Here is a 20,608-nt window from a genome sequence, read left to right as displayed (position 1 = left end):
GACTCCAGGCCCCCTGCCCAGTAAGTTCCTGCTTTCCTGCCCGTGTCCCATCCCTCTATCCCTGCCTGAAATGAACATCTTTAGGCTCTCCTTAAATAGGATGCTCCTCTCTCCTCTTAGTAAGTTTTGGGAACATGTGGTTCTGGTTATGACCTGTCAGCGGGCCTTGGACAGGGGATATTTTTGACAGAGCATGGTTGCAACTGATGGTTGTTTATTTTTCCTCACCCAAATCTATGAATTTAACAGTATAATTTCCAAACTGCTTGGCAAAAGAGTTGTTTTCATTCTATTTCCCCCTTGGTTTTATTATTTTCTTGCCAGGTTTCTCACGGTATAAACTTTTCTTTTTTTTTCTTTTTGTATAAATTTTAATTGCTTATTAAAAGGAATTTTCTTGTGTGTCTTCTGTTAGGACAGCGGTGTGCATTTAGTTTCTTTTGAAGAGAATCAACTTGCACGTGTCCATTTATCAGGGGATATTATCTAGGCCTGATACTGTATTGTACTCACTACACTGATGAATAAGCTAAGTATTACAGGGAGATTAAGAGACTGCTAAAATCCTAGCGCATATCCTCACAGATGCCCATTCTACTGACTCCTAGTGAGAACTCTGGTTATTACTTTTATAATGGCCAAGAAAATAAAAAAGAGTGGTATTCCAGTCAAATTGCATTAAGATTTCAGTTATAACATCTAGTATGAAAAAAAAAAAAAAACCTCAAAAGAAATAGAATGATTATCCAATGCAGTATTTAGCTGGTTTTCAACTTGGCAGAAAACAACCCGCTTTGGCCCTGTATTCAATGTTAAATTAAATAACAGCAGCAAGCCAGGCCGAGAACACGATGTCCTTAGCCACTGGCTTGAGGTCTGGGCCCAATTTTGACTCCTGAACTGGCTGCACGAATTTTCCCAGAAGATTCATGGGTACAAGCCCGGAAGGCCATGAAGGCTGTCAGTGATGCCCAGAGCTACTGACCAGGCTGCCCACAGCACGGGCTGGTTTCACCCAGAGTGAACGGGAAGTCTTCCCAAAGGGAGGGGAGTGGCAGGGTTAGGAAGAGCCGCAGGGACAGCTCTGCTGCAGAACTTTGCACACTGGTGACTAGTACGAGGCTGACCTTGAATGTGGAGGAAAAAAGTCCAGCAATATTCTTCATTTATTCAACAAGCGTTTATTGAGTCCTTAACTGCTTGCCAAGCACTGATTAAGGAATACGGTAGTGAGCAGATGGACAAAACAAAACTTCTGACCTCATGGAACTTAAATCCTTGTGGGGAAGACAGACACCAATGTAAGCCAATATTGTAGGCAGTGTCTGGCCAGGCTAGCTGTAGAGAAACTTCAAGGGGAGTGGGCTGTGGGGTGAAGGTGAGGCAGCTGCTAGGATGGGGGATTGGAGAAGCAATTACTGAGAAAATAACATTCGAGTAGAGACCTGAAAGAGGAAAGGGAGTGGGAGAGGCTGACATCCAGGGAGGAGGAAAAAGGAAAAGGTACAAGCGAGACTGAAATACTGAGCGTGACTGGAGTGCCGTGAACTGTGGAGAAGGTGAAGCACAATTTTGGGGTGGGGACACTTCCTTAGATTGCTGGAAGTATTCTCTCTGCTTGAGAAGCCATTGGAGGATTCTGAGCAGAGGAGGAACTTGATCTGGCTTATATTCAACGACACTATCCCGGCAGCCGTGTGTACTGCAGGCTGCAGCGGGCCATGGTGGAGACAGAGACCTCAGTTATGAGGCTATTACAAAGATGCAGGGAAGACACTCATGGTTTGGAGTGAGAAGGCAGCAGCGCAGGTGGCAAGATGCCATCAAACTTGAGACATGCTGTGATGGTCCAGCCATCGGTTTTGCCAATGAACTGGATGTTGAGTGTGTGAGGATAACAACCAGGTTTCTGGCAGGAGTCACTGGAGAGACGCAGCCGCTGACAAGGCGAGACGGCAAGGGGAGTAGATTTGGAGGGGTGGGTGGGAAGACCAAGAATTTGGTTTTGGACCAATGAGGTTTGAGATATTAGACATCCAAAAGAGACAGCAAGTAGGCAGTTGGATGGATATACAGGGGAGAGACCCGGGTGTAGAACATAAATTTGAGGTTGTCATCAAAAAGATGGTGATTACAGTCACGAGTCGGCTGCGGGACACTTAGGCAATGAACAAGGGAAACAAGGGCAGGTCAAGGAGGATGGAACTCAGCTAGGAGGAGGAAGAGGTCCAGGCAAATACAGACAAAGGGAGTATCCACACGGAGCAGCCAGAGAGCAAGAAAGGGATTACGAGACAGTCTTTTTTTTCTTAAGATGGAAGAAATGACAGCATTTCTGAATGCGAATGCTAATGGTACCATAGTCGGGGGAAGTTGATGATGCTGGAGGGCAGCCCTTCCAGAGGCGGGAGGTAGGACCAGCGCGCAGAACCAGGAGGGCGGATGTTTCACCCAGAGGAACGGTGGAAAGCCACGCACGCAGCAGCGCACAGGCTCTGGGGGGAGCAGATGTGCTGCTCTGGGAGTGGAGCGTTTGAACGGTCTCTTTTGATGGCTTCATTTTCCCAGGGAGAAAGGAAGCAGGAAGATGAGGGGAGACTGGGGGCCAGAATGGAAGTGTAAGAAATGGGATGCCAAAAACTGTTGAAGTTGCCTAGAAGAGGGAAGGGAGGGATGTCCCAGGCTGGGCACGGGTGGGATCCGCTGGTAGCCCACCAGGAGTTCCAAGGACACAGAAGATAAGGTTGGACAGACTGGGAAGGGGGCTAAGGGGAAGGCGGGCCAGTGAGAGCAATCCTAATGGCCTCGAGCTAACAGTGAGGGTGGGAAGCGGGCCTGTGGCTGTATCCAAGAGCACGCAGAGCCCTGGGCCGTCTCTTCACTCCTCCTAGCTGGATGAAGAAGGGGAAGAGGAGGGAAAAAAAAAAAGGTAGGGGGTGATCCCTACTCAGACTTACATCGGGGAAGGGAGTGAACAGTGTTCAGATCAGAGATACAGAAGCATCCCTGTGACACTCAGACGTTCCCTCTAAATATAAGGGATGCAGCTGTGAACACGGGCTAGCACTGTCCTGTTCATACGTGTAGCTAATGTTGGCTCCCACAGCCTCTGAATTAACAGCCCCTTATTTAGTACCCTTGGTGCTCAAGGTACTGGAACCAGGTTCTGCAGGGGAATTAGAGTTGAGTATGTGCCTCTTCCTTTAAGGAGTCGACCACAGTAAATAAGGCAAGAAGTCTTCAGTGTCGCAAGTGAGCTACAGAGCCCAGCTGGGGAAGAGTGGAGGGGACGAGGGAGGGCTCCTAGTCCGAGGCTGCAATAATGAATGGGCTGGAAGGACCGGGAAGGTTTCAGTGCTGGATGGGAAGAGTGCCTCATAAGCCAGGACAAAGGGGCCTCCGGAGTCACACACTACCTTCAAGGGCAGGGTCTGGGGCAGGGGCTGGGGGTGGTTGGGAAGAGGGTTGGGAACTGAGGCTTTATGGTGGGCTGGGTGTTGCTTACTGGGTAGGACAGCCCAGACTAAATAGAACAAATAAGGAACCACAGAAAATAACAAGGCAGGACCCTGAGAACAATTGGGGCAGCAATACATAGGCTCACTGAGGAAGGGAAGGGAAGTAAGTTGGGGAGCCACGGAAAGGTTACGGCCCCACCCCGGCCCGGAGCCTCCCCTGCCTGAACTGCAAGGGTGGCTGGAATGAGCAGGATACAAGAGACTCACAGAGGCACAGCCAGCTGTGTACAGGTGACAACACCAACAATGGCTCTGGGACTACATGGCCAGCCTCCGGCTGCGGCTTTGTGTTGGGTTCAACGTCTGAATTGAACCTGAGCAACAAACTACCCCATTCACACCACATGCAAAAGGTTTCAGTGGCAAACCAAATACCACAAAGCCACTCTTGGAATTTGGGGGAGAAAGAAAGAAAAACGGGGCTAAGGACAGTAACAATGGGAACTGCTGAAAACAATAGCTGAGGAGGTTGAAAAACCTTAAGAGATGAGACAGGGAGAAGAGCTAAAAGTAGAAAATAAAATGGAAGCAGTGGAAATATGTAAAAATATTGTTTCTTCAAGTGCGTTTCAAAGAGCACTGGTCCCAAAAGATAATCTAAAATTTAAATTTAGTACTCAGTCACTTTGTGCTAGCATTTTAATGACTTTTATGGAATAGAGACTCTATTTTAATTAATTTTCCTTCTTTTGTGTGTAAATCTATGCAGAGGTAAATTTCTATACTTCTTCTTAAAAACAGCAACATCCTTGTTTTAAAGATCATTGGGAGACAGTTCATTCAGGTCTTGTTGCCCAGAGAATTAAAATCCTTTGCAGTCTTGTTTGGTTTTTTTTTTTTCAGCTGCTCCTTCTTCACATTATACATAATCGCAAAACACCTCATAGATTTTTCATTTAAATTACATATCATTGTTTTTCTTCCTGGGAATGCGAAGTCAATCACTGTTCCTGGAATAATCTATAGTCACACTTTGTGTATTCTTTGTAACCTGATTATGCTTTTGAATTTATAACTCTTCCTCTGTCCCTAATTTCCAGTGTAGGGCAAACAGAGCATACATCATGTACAAGTAATAATCAGAAACATAGTTTTTCATATAAAACTGAGATACTGGATTGTTTGATATATGCCTTCTCTACAAAAAATCAATCTTTTTTTTAATTTTTGTTCTAATTTCATGACAGTTACTGCTCTCGTTTATTGACGTGGCTGACACCCTGAGGAGAAGATGATCTATCAAAGCATTATCACTTATTATCTGGACACTAAAAGTCCAAGAGAATTATTACTGCTCTTACTATTTTGATGAAATAGTTTTATTTTTTCCATTTGAATTTCTCAAATTATTATAAAGTAATAAAATAGGGAAAAAAATTGTCAATAATAAGTTATCAACTGTGCAACTTTCACATAAAATGAATAATCAAGAAAGGAAGTGGGGGTGGCTGCTTCCGAAACAGATTCTTGAGGATGATGTAGTTCAGAATGGAAGTTTCCAACCATTTGCTTGAAACTAAACTTTGAAGGCATTAAAATGGAAATCTACTGTCCCTCAAAATTTCTTCCAGATTTGTATTTTAGGTCGTGGTCTGGACCTCATATTTACCTCTTAACATTTTTTCCTGTGGGAGAAAGGATCACCACAGCTTCCTGCACAAAGTAGTTGTTTGCAAAAACCCCTTAGAGCACTTCCTGCTGTCTGAAATTTGTCATTCACCATCTCATCAAAAAGTAAGTACACCTAGTCTATTCTGTATGCTTGCTAGAAGTATCAATATTTCTGAGGCTCAAAAAATGTAGAGCCTAGCAAATTGCATGAGATGTGTGACATGGCTTTCACAGGGCCTAAGAGCTACACACACAAAAGATGGCCTTTAAATTAGCCGGGTGTGGTGATGTGCGCCTGTAGTCCCAGCTACTTGGGAGGCTGAGCCAGGAGAACGGTGTGAACCCAGGAGGCGGAGCTTGCAGTGAGCAGAGATCACATCACTGCACTGCAGCGTGAGCGACAGAGTGAGACTCCGTCTCCAACAACAACAACAAAAGATGGCGTTTTAGAATTGTGATGAGGACTCACAGGGTCTTAGGAGAGAGTGGAAGTCATGTACTCTCCAGGCTCTCATTTAGTAAACACACAATATTTCCTCCAACAATAAAGGGCTTTAATGAATATGGCTTGTATTAATTGTGGCGTTCTGTTTAATATATTCTAAAACAGAGGGTCTTCAATTATAGGAAGTTTCAAACTCAGGCTGGGCAAATAATTATTTGGAGACCTTTGAAACCTGCAGATGGTTGGGTTCCCCATGGATTCCGGATCAAAGGTCTGAGGTAGGACCCAGGAATCTATGTAACACCTCTGAGGATTCCCTACACAACACGAAGAAATACCCAACTCCAGAACCATGGCTCCCAATTATGAGTGGGGAAGTTTTTCAGACTACGGCAAATGCGAAAAAAATGTAATTGTGTTGTTCTTCTTAAAGCATCTCCTAATATAACACTATGTTACTTTCTCAGTGATCCAATTTCCATCATTGATTGCATGATTGAAAAGATCCTTTTATACAATGAAGAGGCAAACCTGGTGGAATCAAATCCTAATTCACAGCTAGCCCCAATATGTACAGACTGGAAGACACTCTGAATTGTAAAGGAATTTAAAGTATATTGATCAACTGCCCGGGTGCTACTAAATAAGATAGGAAGGAAGAAAGCTAACCTTTTTGAAGACCTACTATATATTCCGGGTACCTTATATAATTTTTATTTAATATTATACCATGAAGTATAATTAATATCATTTTACAAATGAGGAAACTGAAGAAACAGAAGCCATCAAGATAAACAGCTTGTCCTAAGTCAGTGAAAGAGAAGGAATGGTGCTACACTCTGAACCCAGGGTGTCTGACTGTGAAGCCTACTCCTATTTCATTGCATGACAGCATCCCCCAATATAATTCAGAAAACTCGAGTGATTATTACTCATGCTATGGAATATAAGACTCAAGTTTAAAGTGATCTTGGTCAGTTGAAAAGAGGTGAGTCTAACAAAAGAATGAAAAAGAAAAGTACAAAACAATGCAATCAGGAACTAATAATCCCGAAAGAAAAACAAGAGGACAAAGAACTTCCTGGCCAAAGCGCAGAAAAGAAAGACCTGGTAATATGATCAATACAATTCTGAAATGTACAAGAGCAATGGCACGCACATAATCCTGGAGCATGATATACTAGTCATCGTGTGGATGATGAGACGGAATCAAAGAAAAGAAACACAAATGATTGACAAGGCAGAAAAGAAGGACCACAAAGAAGGAGAAAAGGAACTAGGGTCATTTATCTACTGCAGGAGAAGGCGAGCAGGTGCCCTGCCACAGGAGCTTCCCAAGAGGAAAGATCATTTCTTACCACCTTTGCTGTGTAGTGATTAACAGTCTCTTGAACATGGTGGGCACCTGACAAGTCTTTACTGAACGAATATTGTAAAAGACACAGGAAGCATTTGTAAAGAGAACAATAACCATGAGTGGTCTGTGTACAGATAGAGAAAAATATTTTTGAACATAAAAACATAAAAGCAGGAGTTCAAGTTCCTACAGAGAAAGGCTGAGAGAGGTTTTCCCCTGTCTATGCACAATGTAGTCAGTATTCAGCAAAAGAGCAAGTAAATTAATTTTGGTTGTATTCAGTTCATAAAACTGGAATAAATTACAACAGAGGTTTATTCCGCCCTTGGGTTAAAGAATAGTCACTAGACACTAGAGAGATCAGTTATTATTGTCCTTCCCAATCTCTAACAAGTCTAAAACTGCTATACTTTTTTTTCTTTATTCTCACTGACACCTATTTCTCTTCCAGATTTTTATACCTGACTCCCAAGCAGACACCTTAGCCAGTGTCTTTGACACAGGGCAGTCGTGTAGATCTTCCTAAATAATAGCTCCAATCGAGTCACTCTTTCATTTAAAAAAACAAAATCAAATCCAAGAGCTTCTAAATGATTATTTCAAAAGGCCTTCCATGAGCTAACTCTAACCCCCTTTCCCAATATTATGCCACCCTCCTTTCTGAAATACACCAAATGGAAATGCCCACTTTCCCCATACCCTCAGTATTTCCCTTCCCAAGGCCTTTGCTCCTGCTGCATAGGAGCTTCCCCTACCCAATTTGTGTAGGTTCAAATCCTATCCATCTTCAAAGGCCACACATTCTAAATACTGCTCCTAACTGCTTTGCAGAAAAGTATTCTCTCCCTGCTGAACTCCTAGAGCACCTTGCTTCTCCCCTCTTGCACAGAACTTACTATTTTCAAACTTGAGTTCAGTTATTTTGGTAAATCTTTATGTCATACACTAAACATAAATTCCTCCAGACAAAATTAGTTTTACTCATCTTTGTGGCCCTCACATGACCTGGCTCATATCTTATCATGTATCCACGGTGCATGTGAGAACATGTTTGCTGAATTAAAGATCTCTCATGGTAAAGCTCACTTTAATTTTCCTGTCTTTCTTATTTGTACTCTTTTTTTTTTTCCTATTTAAAGTCCTCAGACATTGGGCAACGGGTATGATGGGGAACAAAAAGGAGGAAAAAGTAGAAGTGAAAAGTAAAGACAACAAGAAATCTTATTTCATGGTCTCTCCTCCACACACTTCCAGTGTTTACAGAGGGGTTTATTAAGAAGAGAGGCATCTTTGGCTGCTTTTGGATGATCTTACATGAGCAACAAGACAACATGCTAAGAAAGAAGGAAGATGTCTGAACATGAGCTCCACTGAGGATGCCAAGAGATGGTCAGAAGAAAAGAAGGGTTTTTCTTAGTATGGCGATAACAGATGAAAGTCTACTGTGGTTTGAATGTCCTCTCCAAAATTCATGTTGCAAATTTAGTTGCCATTGTAACAGTCAGTATAAAGAGGTGGAGCCCTTAAGAGGTGATTAAGTCATGAGGTCAGAGTTCTCATGAATGGATTAATGAAATTATTGTGGAGTGGGTTTCTGATAAAAGGATAAGTTTGGTTTGATTTCTCCTCTTTGTCTATCTTACTTGCTTCTGCCTTCTGTCATGAGATGACCCTACCAGATACCAGCACAATGCTCTTGGACTTCCCAGCCTCTAGAACCATGAGTCAAATAAACTTTTATTGTTTATAAATGACCCGATTTGTGGTATTTTGTTATAGTCGCAGAAAACAGACTAAGACAAAATCCTTACCAGAAAATTTGTGGCCAAACTTTCATCAATGATAAAGAGAGATTAACAGAAAGTAAGAGCATGGAAATAAATACTAGTGGCAAAACATTATATCTTCAGCACTCAATGCTGTGAAATATATATCCATCAATGACTAGAAAGTTAACTGGGTACATATCAGAGAGACACAAAGTGAGTATCTGTCAAGAATAAAGTGTTACAAACTCAATACTTGTAATGATTAAATAGATATAGGTCATTTGTCATGACTGTATATGGAGTTTGTTTTAGAAGTATTTAAGCTAGCCAAAATTTCTGCTATATATTAATTACAATGGTCTGGGGTTCTTCAGAAAGTAAAAAACAGAGAAATGTCTAATAAGATAATGCTAGTAGGATTCAAACTATTACAAGTAATTTTATTTAATAAAATGGCTATCATAGTCCCATGATCCTACCATGAGAGCATTTTCTGACTTCGTTACTCATAGAAGTAAGGCAGAAATATAAATAATTCCCTTTATTAAGTGCCTAAACTGGCTAAAAGACACATGTAACTCACTTTGATGTGGTCTTTACCTATGTGCACGTGTGTGCATTTGTACATAAACATATATCAATATCTAAAGACACTATTCAAAGACATACAAAGAGAATCCACCGAATTGGTAGTACAATCACAAAAACTTTTTTTATCATGTTTACTATGAAGAGATATTTCATAAAATTCTGAGTAAAAAAGACCAAATTAAATCACTGTAAGGACACCTACACAAAATCTCAGACAAAAGTTGGTAGGCCAGTATGTGTTTTGACCAAGATCTCCAACTTGAATAAACTATGTTAAAATTAATAATAAGCCATAATTAATTACTGCATCATTAGCAACAGCAATAAGTAAATTACACATATTAAACTGAACATCAATTACACTGCTCAAGTGATGCATTGCTTGGATATTTACTGGAGTAAATGGAAAGCTCATCAGAGATACTGATCGATATGCTAAGCAGATGCCATTTATTAACTCCTAGGCAGGTGCCAAGTTTATTTTCAAACATTGTTTCTCAGAGACAGTTACTTATTCCTCTAGACAGGAAAACAGCATGTTGAAGAAAATTCGTGGCTAAGACGTACTTCTGAGTAAAACTTCTAATTCCCTTACAAATAGCTTTCTATTTGTCTACTTTCACACCTACTGTCTGAACAGGTTATTATATGACATAATCTAGAATCCATATAATAGAGTTCTATTAAAGTGCATCCCCTCATGCTCTCTTGAGAACTGATGTTGTTGAAGGATAAACACAAAGAAAGGTATCCTTATTTAAACTAAGGACACTGAGGGACAAAGGAACCTCAAATGGCTAAGAAAGGGAGCCTGGTGTTCTATACAGTGTTCTGGGTGACGGGGAAGTACAAAACAGGTTATGCTCTGCTTTGGGCTACTACTGCTTGAAATAAAATAGCTGTATTTGAAACTGCAGTAACTTTTTTCATCAGTATCACCAACACCAGCATTTTTATCATTGCCAGCAGCAAGATAACAGCCTCGTCATGCTGATGTTGCTTATATCCCAAAGACAGGTAAATTGAAAATATCATCAGTGGGAGACTCATTACAGGTCTTCACATGTGATAGAATAATAACGTCCCTCTCTTGCTTTGGTGCTCCTGGAGACCACAGCATCCACGTGGTGTTCATGTAAATACAACCCCACATACCATCAAGAAATCCATTCATTTTCCCAGAACTTCAATTTTGAATGTCTCTAAAGAGCTGCAGTGTCAACTTGGGACTGGCAGTGGCCTGGATTAATTACCAAGTCATCTTGAAAGCCTCATGGGCCATAAAACAATCCTATATTAGAGTAACAACAACAAAGTCACACGAGAAGCACCAGCAATTGCTATTTCCACTGACTTCCCTTGGAGCCACCTTTGTGCTCTACTCTACGTACGTTTTTGCACTTGATGTCTCACCGCTAACTCTGAAGTAAAAAGAATAGTATTCTCCCTCTTTTACAGATATAGAAGCTGAGATGTTGAGAGATCAACAGATTTCCCCAAGAAGCCTGGACTTGAACCTACTACTTGCGGTGTAATGCTTTCTAAATTGTGTGCACTGGGTTCCAGAGTTCCTGTGTGAACCTCCCTTTTAAAATCACAGTTAGGGAACTGTGGAGTCCAGATTCCTATCTAACATATTAGGAAACTGCCCAAGGAAGTGGGCCATGTGGGTTTGAAAATGATCTGGAGTCTACCCCTAAGGTAGACTTTCCCATCATCTGTACCATTAGGGGAAGGAGAGAGAACAAATTCCAGCAGGAAGTTCAGCTTTATCCTAAGTGGCCCACTGCAAGCTTGACATTTTTATTACGACTTTTGATCTTTTTTAAAAGCCTTTTGATCTTTCTAATAAAGCATGCAAATATTGCATTTTATTCCACAATACATCAATTTTTGACAAAAAATGTTTTTGCATTATGTATCATCAAGGAAAGTGATGCTCCCAGAAGATGCACCATGCTTGGCCTTGCGGTTTCACGCAGCCCAGGCTTTCCAGACAACAAGCATTTGAGATGGGACAGCAACTGCACAAGGGCTCTCACTCAACGGTTCCACCATGGAGAGCGACCTCTCCTCCCCTTTTCCTAAGGACAACCTCCCCAGACAGAAAGAGGTTATTTCAAAAATATAGGGTAGCTAAGCTGGAAAAGCCAAAACTTGACAAAGAATCAGAAAGGAAAGCCAAATCCAAGATCCTTTCACATTAAAAACAACAATGGCAATTCTAAAAGTAGAAAAGTAGTACGTGCATGTTGCAGACTGGGGAGGCAGGTGATATTTTTAATGTGATAGAATCTTAGAAGTCAATTTTTAAAAGACTTTGGGCCTCATTCTCAGCCCACTGGAGACATGGAAGAAGATATTTCAACACTGATACTGCTGAAAGGGCAAATGAGGCGCATCTGCCTAAGGACTGTGCTTTTTTTCTCTTTTCATTTGCCAGCCTGACTTTTTCCCTTGATTCTTTGACAAGGTTGGTGAAAGTATTTAAAACAAGAATCCTTTCTTCAAAAAGGGGCATCATTTATTCTAAATCAATTCTTGATACTTTCTTGATCTGCTGCCTCCTCTACGTCCTGCTGTCTTATGATGATGAAGGAAATTCTGACTTCCTTTCCATTCTGAATGGATCTAATATACTGGACGACAACCATAAGTATTTTCAAAGAACTCTAACAAATACTAGGTATTTTATAATAATAGTAATCTAATTTATGTACAAGAGAGTCTAAACCCAAAGTCAACCACAACGTTAATCACACAGCAGTACAACACAGTCGTTTGCCTGCGGATGTCACTGGGATCTTCAGACTTAAAACTGTCAGACTGAAGTTTGATTCCTTATATTTTAAATTGTAGCAATGACTTCTTAAAATAAATAAAAGGATGATAATAAAAATATTACAATTGGTATCAACTGACAGTACAGCCAGAGAATAGCAACCATGTGTCTAGTTCCATGCTAGTCACCAGAGTAAAGAGAAAGAACTAGTGACACAGATATTGTCATTCAGCTTTGATAAATACTTAAAAAACATCCAGGCCTTTCTCATTTTTATTAATATCAAGAATGAACTGGTTTTACTTAAAAACTGAAATAATATATTTCCTTATCAAAAAGGCAAGAACAATTTAACTATCAATATAAAATCTTTCATGCAAAAATCTTCAAGTGTCTTTTAAACTGAAAGTATTTTCTTTTTTACAGAATTTTGTATCTTTTACCAAACACTTGGCTAATTGTGAGCTCAAAACTTTCAGTATTCTTTCTGAATATGCATAATACACCAAATTAACGTCAAAATTAAAAGGTAGGTTTCCTAAAATACAAAATTTCAATACATGCTGTGCAAGCCAGAAAGCTCTATGCCTTAAGCAAACAAAGACAGTATAAAATATTGCTTTGGTTTCCTTTATCACACGCTGATAGGAAAACCACAAAACGGTATCAAAAAATTAAATTGTTTTTATACATTGAAAATCTTTTACAGAGAAATTCTTGTTCACATAATAAAAATGGAAAATAATATGATTTCAGTGCAATATACAGATTTTAAAATATATTATTTCTGAAATCAAATACTTGACATTTGACTCAGTATTTCATTCCAAAAAATGACAAGAGAAAAGGAACAGCATCCCCCACGGTATGCCTGTATCCTCTCACCATTGTCTTGTAGCTCTACTGTTTTATAGATGAAACTGCCACAGCAAAATGACCATATAACACATAACAGAACAAAAAGGGCAATAAATCAACAGTGACACTGTCGCCCATTAAAATGCAGTCAGCTGGTATTGCAGAAAGAATAAAATTTTACCCTCATTTTATATGCTTTGTAGCTGGAAAGGAAATTTCAGAATCCTCGAGCAGCCCTTCAAAGAGATACTGAAAATCCTACCAAATTCCCCTCACACCAACCCTCCGTATTAACTTCTGTAGCCAAAACACATAGCACTGATGTCCCCCCTGTCATTTAATATGAAATGCCCACAACAGTGCATGTGAATTGTTCATCATCTATATTTACAGAATACTGCATTTGACAGAAAGTAAGATACCTAGTTAGCTGGAAAATGGTAGTATTAAGTTAGCCACTCCTTTCAATCAGTTGGTTATCTGCTTAAATGAGTGTAGCCATTTTTTATTTATAAAGAAATCTAAAGGAGGCATTTTCTTCCCTTAATTTTTATCCAAAATTCTCTCAAAAGGTTAAATGGAAGCTTCTGACACTGAAAAGGACTCCAGTATCATATAGATAGTACGTTTTCAAGTGCAACTGAGTATATATTAACTTAGTTTATTACCCACTCACCACTATTACAAATAGTTCAAGATGTTGGTAAGCTCATGCAAGTGGAGCATTTATTGAACTGTTTATGTTGGTCTTAACAAAGGCCCTAAATACCAGTTCCTGCAGAGCAAAGAGTACACCCTACACTTCCAGGAATGCTCCTCCTCTCTAATGTAGAGCTCATGGCCTGGCCAGCTCTCCGAGGGGTGAAAGCTCATCGATGGAAACAATGAATGAATGGATGAATGATTGCTTCTCTAGTATAGTAGAGGATAGTGCTCACAGGACAGCTCCCTAAAGCTACATATTTCAGTGACAGAAAGCTGCAACTTTGGTTTCTGTCAGAGCTACACTGAATGCACTGTCTGAAGGGAGGCTAACCGGAGGGGGTCTGTGTAGCTCTTGGTCCAGCTGCCCCTCCTGAAACCCCATTCACCCTGACTGTAGTCACAGCTGGAAGTGCCACTGTGGCAGGGATGTTATTATTATTATTTTTTAAAGCAGTGTGAAAATTAGTTCACCCTTCAAGGGAATTTTATCTTTTACAAATAACTTCATCCCATCAAAGAAAATACAGCTGGACTCTGAGTGCCGTTCCTGTGCCAAGTACTGAGTGGCAGGCTGAGAAAAGTTTAAAGACACATAAAATATGGCCCCTGGAAGGGATTCTAAGCATTCCTTTGATATGGCTGACCCTGTCCCTAAGTTCCCTAGCATGTGCTCCTCCGTGCTGGCTGCAGCTGACCCATTCTCCATGACCAGTACTTACTGTATTAATTTCCTGGCTTTTACCTCTTCTATTCACGTCTACTTACTCTGTTCTTTTTTTTTCCCAGTGTGTTGGATAGTTTTCCATTTCTTACAGTTTTACTTTTGGTCTTTTGGCCTTTTTCATCTCTTCTCCAATGTTTCTAGCGTGGCTGGAGTATACAGTGCAAACCTGATCCTTTCTGCCCCTCCTAAAACACTTCAATTGCTTCCCACTGCTCCTGGGATCAAGACTGAAGTCCTTAATGTAAGGTACATGGTCACAGTTGGCCTTGTTCTGCCTAAACAATCTTACTGCTCACCCCACACATCCTTTTTGCTCTCTGCTCTCCAGCCATGATGACCTTTCTGCAATTCTTCATATCTGCCCATGCTTCATCACACCACAGGACCTTTGTATGTGCTGTTACTGCCACCGACTAAGCTAATGTTCAGAAACAATCCCACCATCTTCAAGCCATACGTTGTCCTCCTTGCTACTCAGTGTGGCTAAGATCCGATCAGTTATATCTTCATCTTACAAATAGAGAACCTTGGGTCCACAGAAGGACAGACATTTAGCTCTGCCATGGTTTACTGCAGATAAAGAGGACTTAGAATGTGAGGTGGGGTCTGATGGGTGGGAAGTAGAGAAGTGGACAGACATAGTCAGCGGAGCAGGAGGAAAACAGATAATGTTGGTAGGAGTGGTTGGGCCATTCTCTTAGAAAATCAATTAACATTCAACCTTTTTAATGGCTCTTGCCAAAAGCAATGGCTGATTGAAATTGTGCTTTTGCAAGTGGGTTGAAAAACCATTGGTTTTGTTTTATTTGCAATGGAAAAGCTTATTAAATTTATATATATATATATTAAAAAGAGACATATTTTGCAATCTTGTATAAAGTAACAAAATCAGTCAAGACAAAATAAACCAGTTTCAAAATATTCCTTCCCTCAATCAAAATGTGTTCAAAATTTACTCACAATAATAAATGAAAGCTATAAAATACCTAGGAATAAATTTAGTAAGACAGGTCATCAACTGTTATTCATTCAGTCATTCAGCAAACAATTCGAAATACTTCCTGGATGCCTGCGGGCTACACTGGGAACAGGACAAAGCTGTTTCATGCTTTTGTGAGTTGAAACACTTAGGGTTTGTTTTATTTGCAATGGAAAGGTCCAACTGACTTAAAATAAACATATATATAGCACTCTCCACAGCACGTCAGGGTTGGCTGGGTTATTAAATCATAAACAAAGATATCTTAATTTAAAATAAATAGCCTAGATATATGTGTAAAATAAAAAGTTTTTAAAGAGATATTCCTAGCATGTATAGCTTTCTATTTTCTTCCCAAATCACTTCTGTATTATGAACAGTGAATCACAAGATAAAAGGAAGAAAGAGACTAGGGGCATTTCCAATTTCTAGAACTTTCTCTGTGTGTACTCTTTAGAGCAGGATTTCCGAGGTAGACAGAACCTTCATTCCAGTCAGACATTCCACTCCTCTTTACTATCTCCTAAATCTAGTTAGTAACTTAGCAAAGCATTTTTTTTTAAAACTGTGGATGACAACTCATTAATGGGAAATGAAATCAATTTAGAAGGTAGCAACCAGAATTTTGTTTTTCTAAAATGAAAAAGAATAATGTAGAACAGAATACAAAAATCAGGGTATATCTTATGTATGCAGTGAGCAGTGTTGGAAGTATGGTTCTAAAAGTTTTCGTTGCAGGTAAACTTACATGTATGTACATGTGTGCATACAGTTCTGGGTGATGATGTACTTCTTATCATTGATTGGGGTCAAGAAGTTTAAGCAACACTCCCCAGGGCAATGACAGGACCGCTCATGAAATGTCCTCGCATTCCACAAACTCCTTCTTTGGAACCCTCCTGACACCTGGGCCACTCAAAGATCTCAGTCAAGAAATATTTATGAGCATTCTTTTTTTCTTTTTTTGAGACAGAGTCTTACTCTGTCACCCAGGCTGGAGTGCAGTAGCTTGATCTCAGCTCACTGTAACCTCTGCCTCCCGGGTTCAAGCAATTCTCCTGCCTCAGCCTCCTGAGTAGCTATCATGCCTGGCACAGTCCTAGGTGCTGGGGTCAGATTACCAAGGTTCTTGTTTTCGTCGCGGTACACAGGTGGGGGAGGGCCCAGCTACACCAAGGGAAACCTAACCAGCAAGCACCACATACCAGTACAACAGGGACAGCGAGGCGAAGGACTCATGATCTCACAAAAGCTTCCCAGTGCAAGTACAGCATCAAATAGGAGTTTTAGGGGCAAGATATCAGCACAGTTAGAACAAAATGAACAAAAAAGAGCTGAAGGCACTTCAGAATGTATACCTCCTGTATCTTCTATTGGCTTCTGGAAGGGCCAGGATTGATCTATTAAACACAACGGTTGAATGGGTCAGAGATGGAAAACGTTCAGAGCTGTCCCACTGACCATTTCCTAGGCTGTTTGCCACAGTGACAAATGGTTTGAAATACAGGTCCTTTGGTTCCCACCAGTTATAAAACTGCTGTCTTTTCTTAGGTTTGCTGAATGACAAGTATGATACTAATTTTTCACTCATCTGAGTATGCACTTATGTAGGTTTTGGGGTTACTAATGCAAATGTACTTGATGCCAAGGTGTCTAGGCAACCATACAAAGTAAAACTCCTGAAAAGAGTGAGTTGATTCATACCTGGCACAGATAAGGTGCTCAATAAATGTCATATAAATGATCGAATGAATTAAGTCTCAGGCTTGCGGTATGACTCCTGAATAAATCCCTTAAAAAGGACAGTGTTACTTCTATTGAAGTTGATGGGTGATGCAAATGCAAAATGCAAAAGAAATATCATTTGAGTGCAAATTTATCTGGGTAAGATTAACCATCATTAAAACCAGCAGTAAATACTGAAGAAAGAACAAGAACAGTTTTTTACTGGTTTTTGAGGCTTATTCTGACACTCCATCATTTTAATCCCTGATACACCAAAGTAAATGAGGTAGATCACCTGTAGCCCTTAAGAGGAATAGCAGCCACACACTGCAGTTGTGTGTGTGTCCTTCGGACTAGCTCCAAAATAATGGCACTCACTGGGTCTGAATGCCTTACGACGAGGGCTGCTTTATGAAGTATCTTCTCAATCAGGCAAGCTTTAGAGTGAAAGCTATATTCAGAAGTTTCGCTTACTTCATTCCTAGTAAACAGCATGCTTCATTTGAAGTTAGTGGATGATAGGTAAAGCTTGGGAAAAGGACTGTTGAATTCTATTTCATAAGTACTTGTTTTACGAAGGTGGGAACAACCCATTTTTAACAATGTACTGATGAGTCTGGTGCTGGCTCAGACAATGGGTGGTTAGAGTTGCTGAAAGATCCCAATAACCTTCAAGATGGACTTCTAACCCTACACAGAGTGCCACAGGCCAGTCATGAAAGGTGAAGGTTTTAGTGGGGAGGACTTAAGAAAGGCACTGTCCCTCAAATACTTTTACTTGTGGGAAGAACACTTCAGAAATTCGGGAGAAGGAAGAGTCTGTAACAAGTAGAACTTCAATCAGGAAAAGAAATACTCCTAAAAGAAACTTGAAGGCAAGGGAAACAGAACTGTCAATAAATTGATAGCTTTTCGGCCCTGAAATAGAGAAATGAAAATATGTACAGAATTCCAGTGGAGACGGAAATAGAATTATTTTACATTTCTTTACCTTATAACATCAGTCTATAATTTTCCTGAGGCTTAGCTTTCTTTATTGTCCAAAATAATAAGTTCACAGAACAACTTAAACATTTGTAATTTATTACCATGAGTTAAGCTTTACCATTTTCTTAAATGTTAGGGGACATTGCCTAGTTTCACACACAAAAAACAATTGCTGGAGTGAAAATCATATAGAAAGTACTTTCTGCTTCTTACTTGGCTTTCATCAGGCCTAGACTATACGCAGGTGCTTCTGAAACCAGAATTTTGAGTCCTGCCCATGTAATTATGTTAGAAATCTTGACAATGACTTGCTTTTGTTGAAGCAAAAAAGTTTGTCTTCTGGAGTTCACTAGAAGTAATTTACTGGACTCTTTTCCTATATGAATGTATAGAGACATCTATAAGGCTTTAGTGGGAAGCGTGAACAAGCTCACTTCTCTTGGTATAAGGAAGCACAGTTCAACTCCATGACTCTAAGCCACTCAATTTTTCTAAACTTTCTTAAATTATTCAAAGCATCTGACTTGCAGATATGCCTCTGCATGATTTATATAAACACTGTGCTTTGCAACAAGGATCTATAAGGAATGCAATCAGCTCTGCAACTACTGTATGTACACACAAAGCTGTTAGAACACTGTCACCCTCAACACCTTTGGGGGGCTTCATTTAATAATACTGGCAGCCAAGATTGTGTACAGCTAAATGTATGTGCAAACTAGGCCAGGCAAAGTAAAAAATAAACCTGTTGCACCCTTAAATCTCAATACCATTTTAGACTAATTTGGAAAACTAGGAATATATCTTTATGTATTTTGTTGGAAACCCTGTTGGATGTTATTGCTATTTCAAGTCCAGCAAATTTCATTGCTATATAACATCAGGCTAGAAAGAAACATACCAACAGACCAAACACACAATGAAAACATGCAGTGGAGTTGTACTTGATGCATGGATATAAATGTGCACACAGAAGAGGCCAAGCATGTCACTTAAGTTAATATGAGCAAAGGTCTGTCCCAAGGGTCTGAAACATTGTAAACAGGCCTTAAGCAAAGGAGGAAATGTAGGAGGGGAAACAAAGCTGAGAAAAATGAGTGGGAAATGGGCAAGATGACTCGTCTATACTTGAACATCTGACCTGTTAGTTGGCCGTCGCCTGCAGCGGGGGCGATGCGAATGTAAGGTGTTGTAAGCTGAGTCACGATTATCGCAGCTAAGGCAAAGGAAGATTTCCAGGTCAGCATGCATGAGGGAAAAAAAAGCCAGACTGAAGCTAGGCTAGCAAGAAGAATCCCCATCAGTATATCAAATTGTCTCAACTTTGTTCTACCAACAACAAAAAGAAAAAAAAAGAAAAAAAACCATAGCAAGGTGCTGAATATTCTGAATTCGTTTCCCTTAAACAAGCTCTAGTCAGGCAGTTGGATTTCTAACTATGACACAGTTGCAAGCTTTGGCTGAGATCCTGGATAGATCAACTGAAGAAGAAAAAAAGGAAAACAAAACCAACAAACATTCGTCCTAAATAAACCTGAAGACTTAGTGTTTCCAATTGAAATTGAGTATGGTGCTTAAAGATTCATTGTTAATTCTGGTGATCCAAACTTTAGGCTTTTAGAATGTATTAGGTTGTTGTAACATTCTATTGTTGAACTCACAATATTTTCTCTTCTTGCTAAATCACCTTTGTAAAGAAGAATATTATACTCTTTCACTAAATACGTTTTTAGGTAAAAAAATTTCTCTGATATCTAAATTTAATGCAGATTTCCATTTAGGAACTTTATTTTTTCACTTTAAGAGAAAAAAAATGCATCTCGAAGTATTGGTTGGAAAAGAATAGAAACTACAAATTGCCTTTGCTATAGTTATCATGGTTAACATGCGAACAAAGAAATGATTAAGAGTCTTGAAGTGGACCAGGCTGCCTTCTTGGTTTGCCTGCACAGCTCAGCAGTTGTGTTTAAGTGGTTAACATTAATGACACACAGATATTTAAATAAAAAAAATAGAAAATTAAAACATCAATTCTAACATGATACAGCTGGAAAATGATGCAAAGAAAAAATATTGGAAAATTAAGGACAGGCTTACATGAAAGATTACTAATTTACATGGAACAGCCTGGGTACTATTAGAAATGTGGCAGCGAGTAAGGAAAATAGATCATCTACCATCTGCAGACAATTAAACCCAAAACTGCTGCTGCATAATATTTTGAAATATCCCTCTGCACCATGCAAGCAGTGCTGCTTACAACTAGACAACTGCAGCAACTGAGTTAAAAATGGTGTAACAGTCTTTCACACATTTTTAATGAAAATATTCTAGTTATGTCAAGTGAGATTAACAAACTAACCGTTTGGTCAGAGAATAGGCAGCTCCCAGTACATTAATGCATTACATAATTAATGCATTAATGCATTACAAAATTAAGATAATTTTCTTAATATGGCCTATTATGCAGCTTTGAATACTGTTATAATAAGCTGTACACAGTAAAATGTTATTTCTAAGACTGTTACAAAGTTGGTACCAATTCCAAGTTTCATAC

General features: G+C 39.8%; 1 protein-coding gene across 2 annotated transcripts in view; it reads right to left on the bottom strand.

The window, feature by feature from the left end:
* PTPRM (protein tyrosine phosphatase receptor type M) overlaps window positions 1–20,608 on the bottom strand; it is an 846,383-nt gene that overhangs the window by 273,028 nt on the left and 552,747 nt on the right. Inside the window, exon 14 of one of the 2 annotated variants that reach the window (XM_023228491.2) lies at window positions 19,193–19,267. The exons of the other annotated variant lie outside the window; for it this stretch is intronic. Coding sequence (XP_023084259.1) covers window positions 19,193–19,267 — 75 coding nt within the window. The remainder of the gene's footprint in view (window positions 1–19,192; window positions 19,268–20,608) is intronic. 2 annotated transcript variants of the gene reach the window in all.

Source organism: Piliocolobus tephrosceles, chromosome 18 (genome assembly GCF_002776525.5).
Source record: "Piliocolobus tephrosceles isolate RC106 chromosome 18, ASM277652v3, whole genome shotgun sequence".
NCBI lineage: Eukaryota > Metazoa > Chordata > Mammalia > Primates > Cercopithecidae > Piliocolobus > Piliocolobus tephrosceles.
Note: the sequence above shows the minus strand (reverse complement) of the source record. Positions and strands in the feature narration are given on the sequence as shown.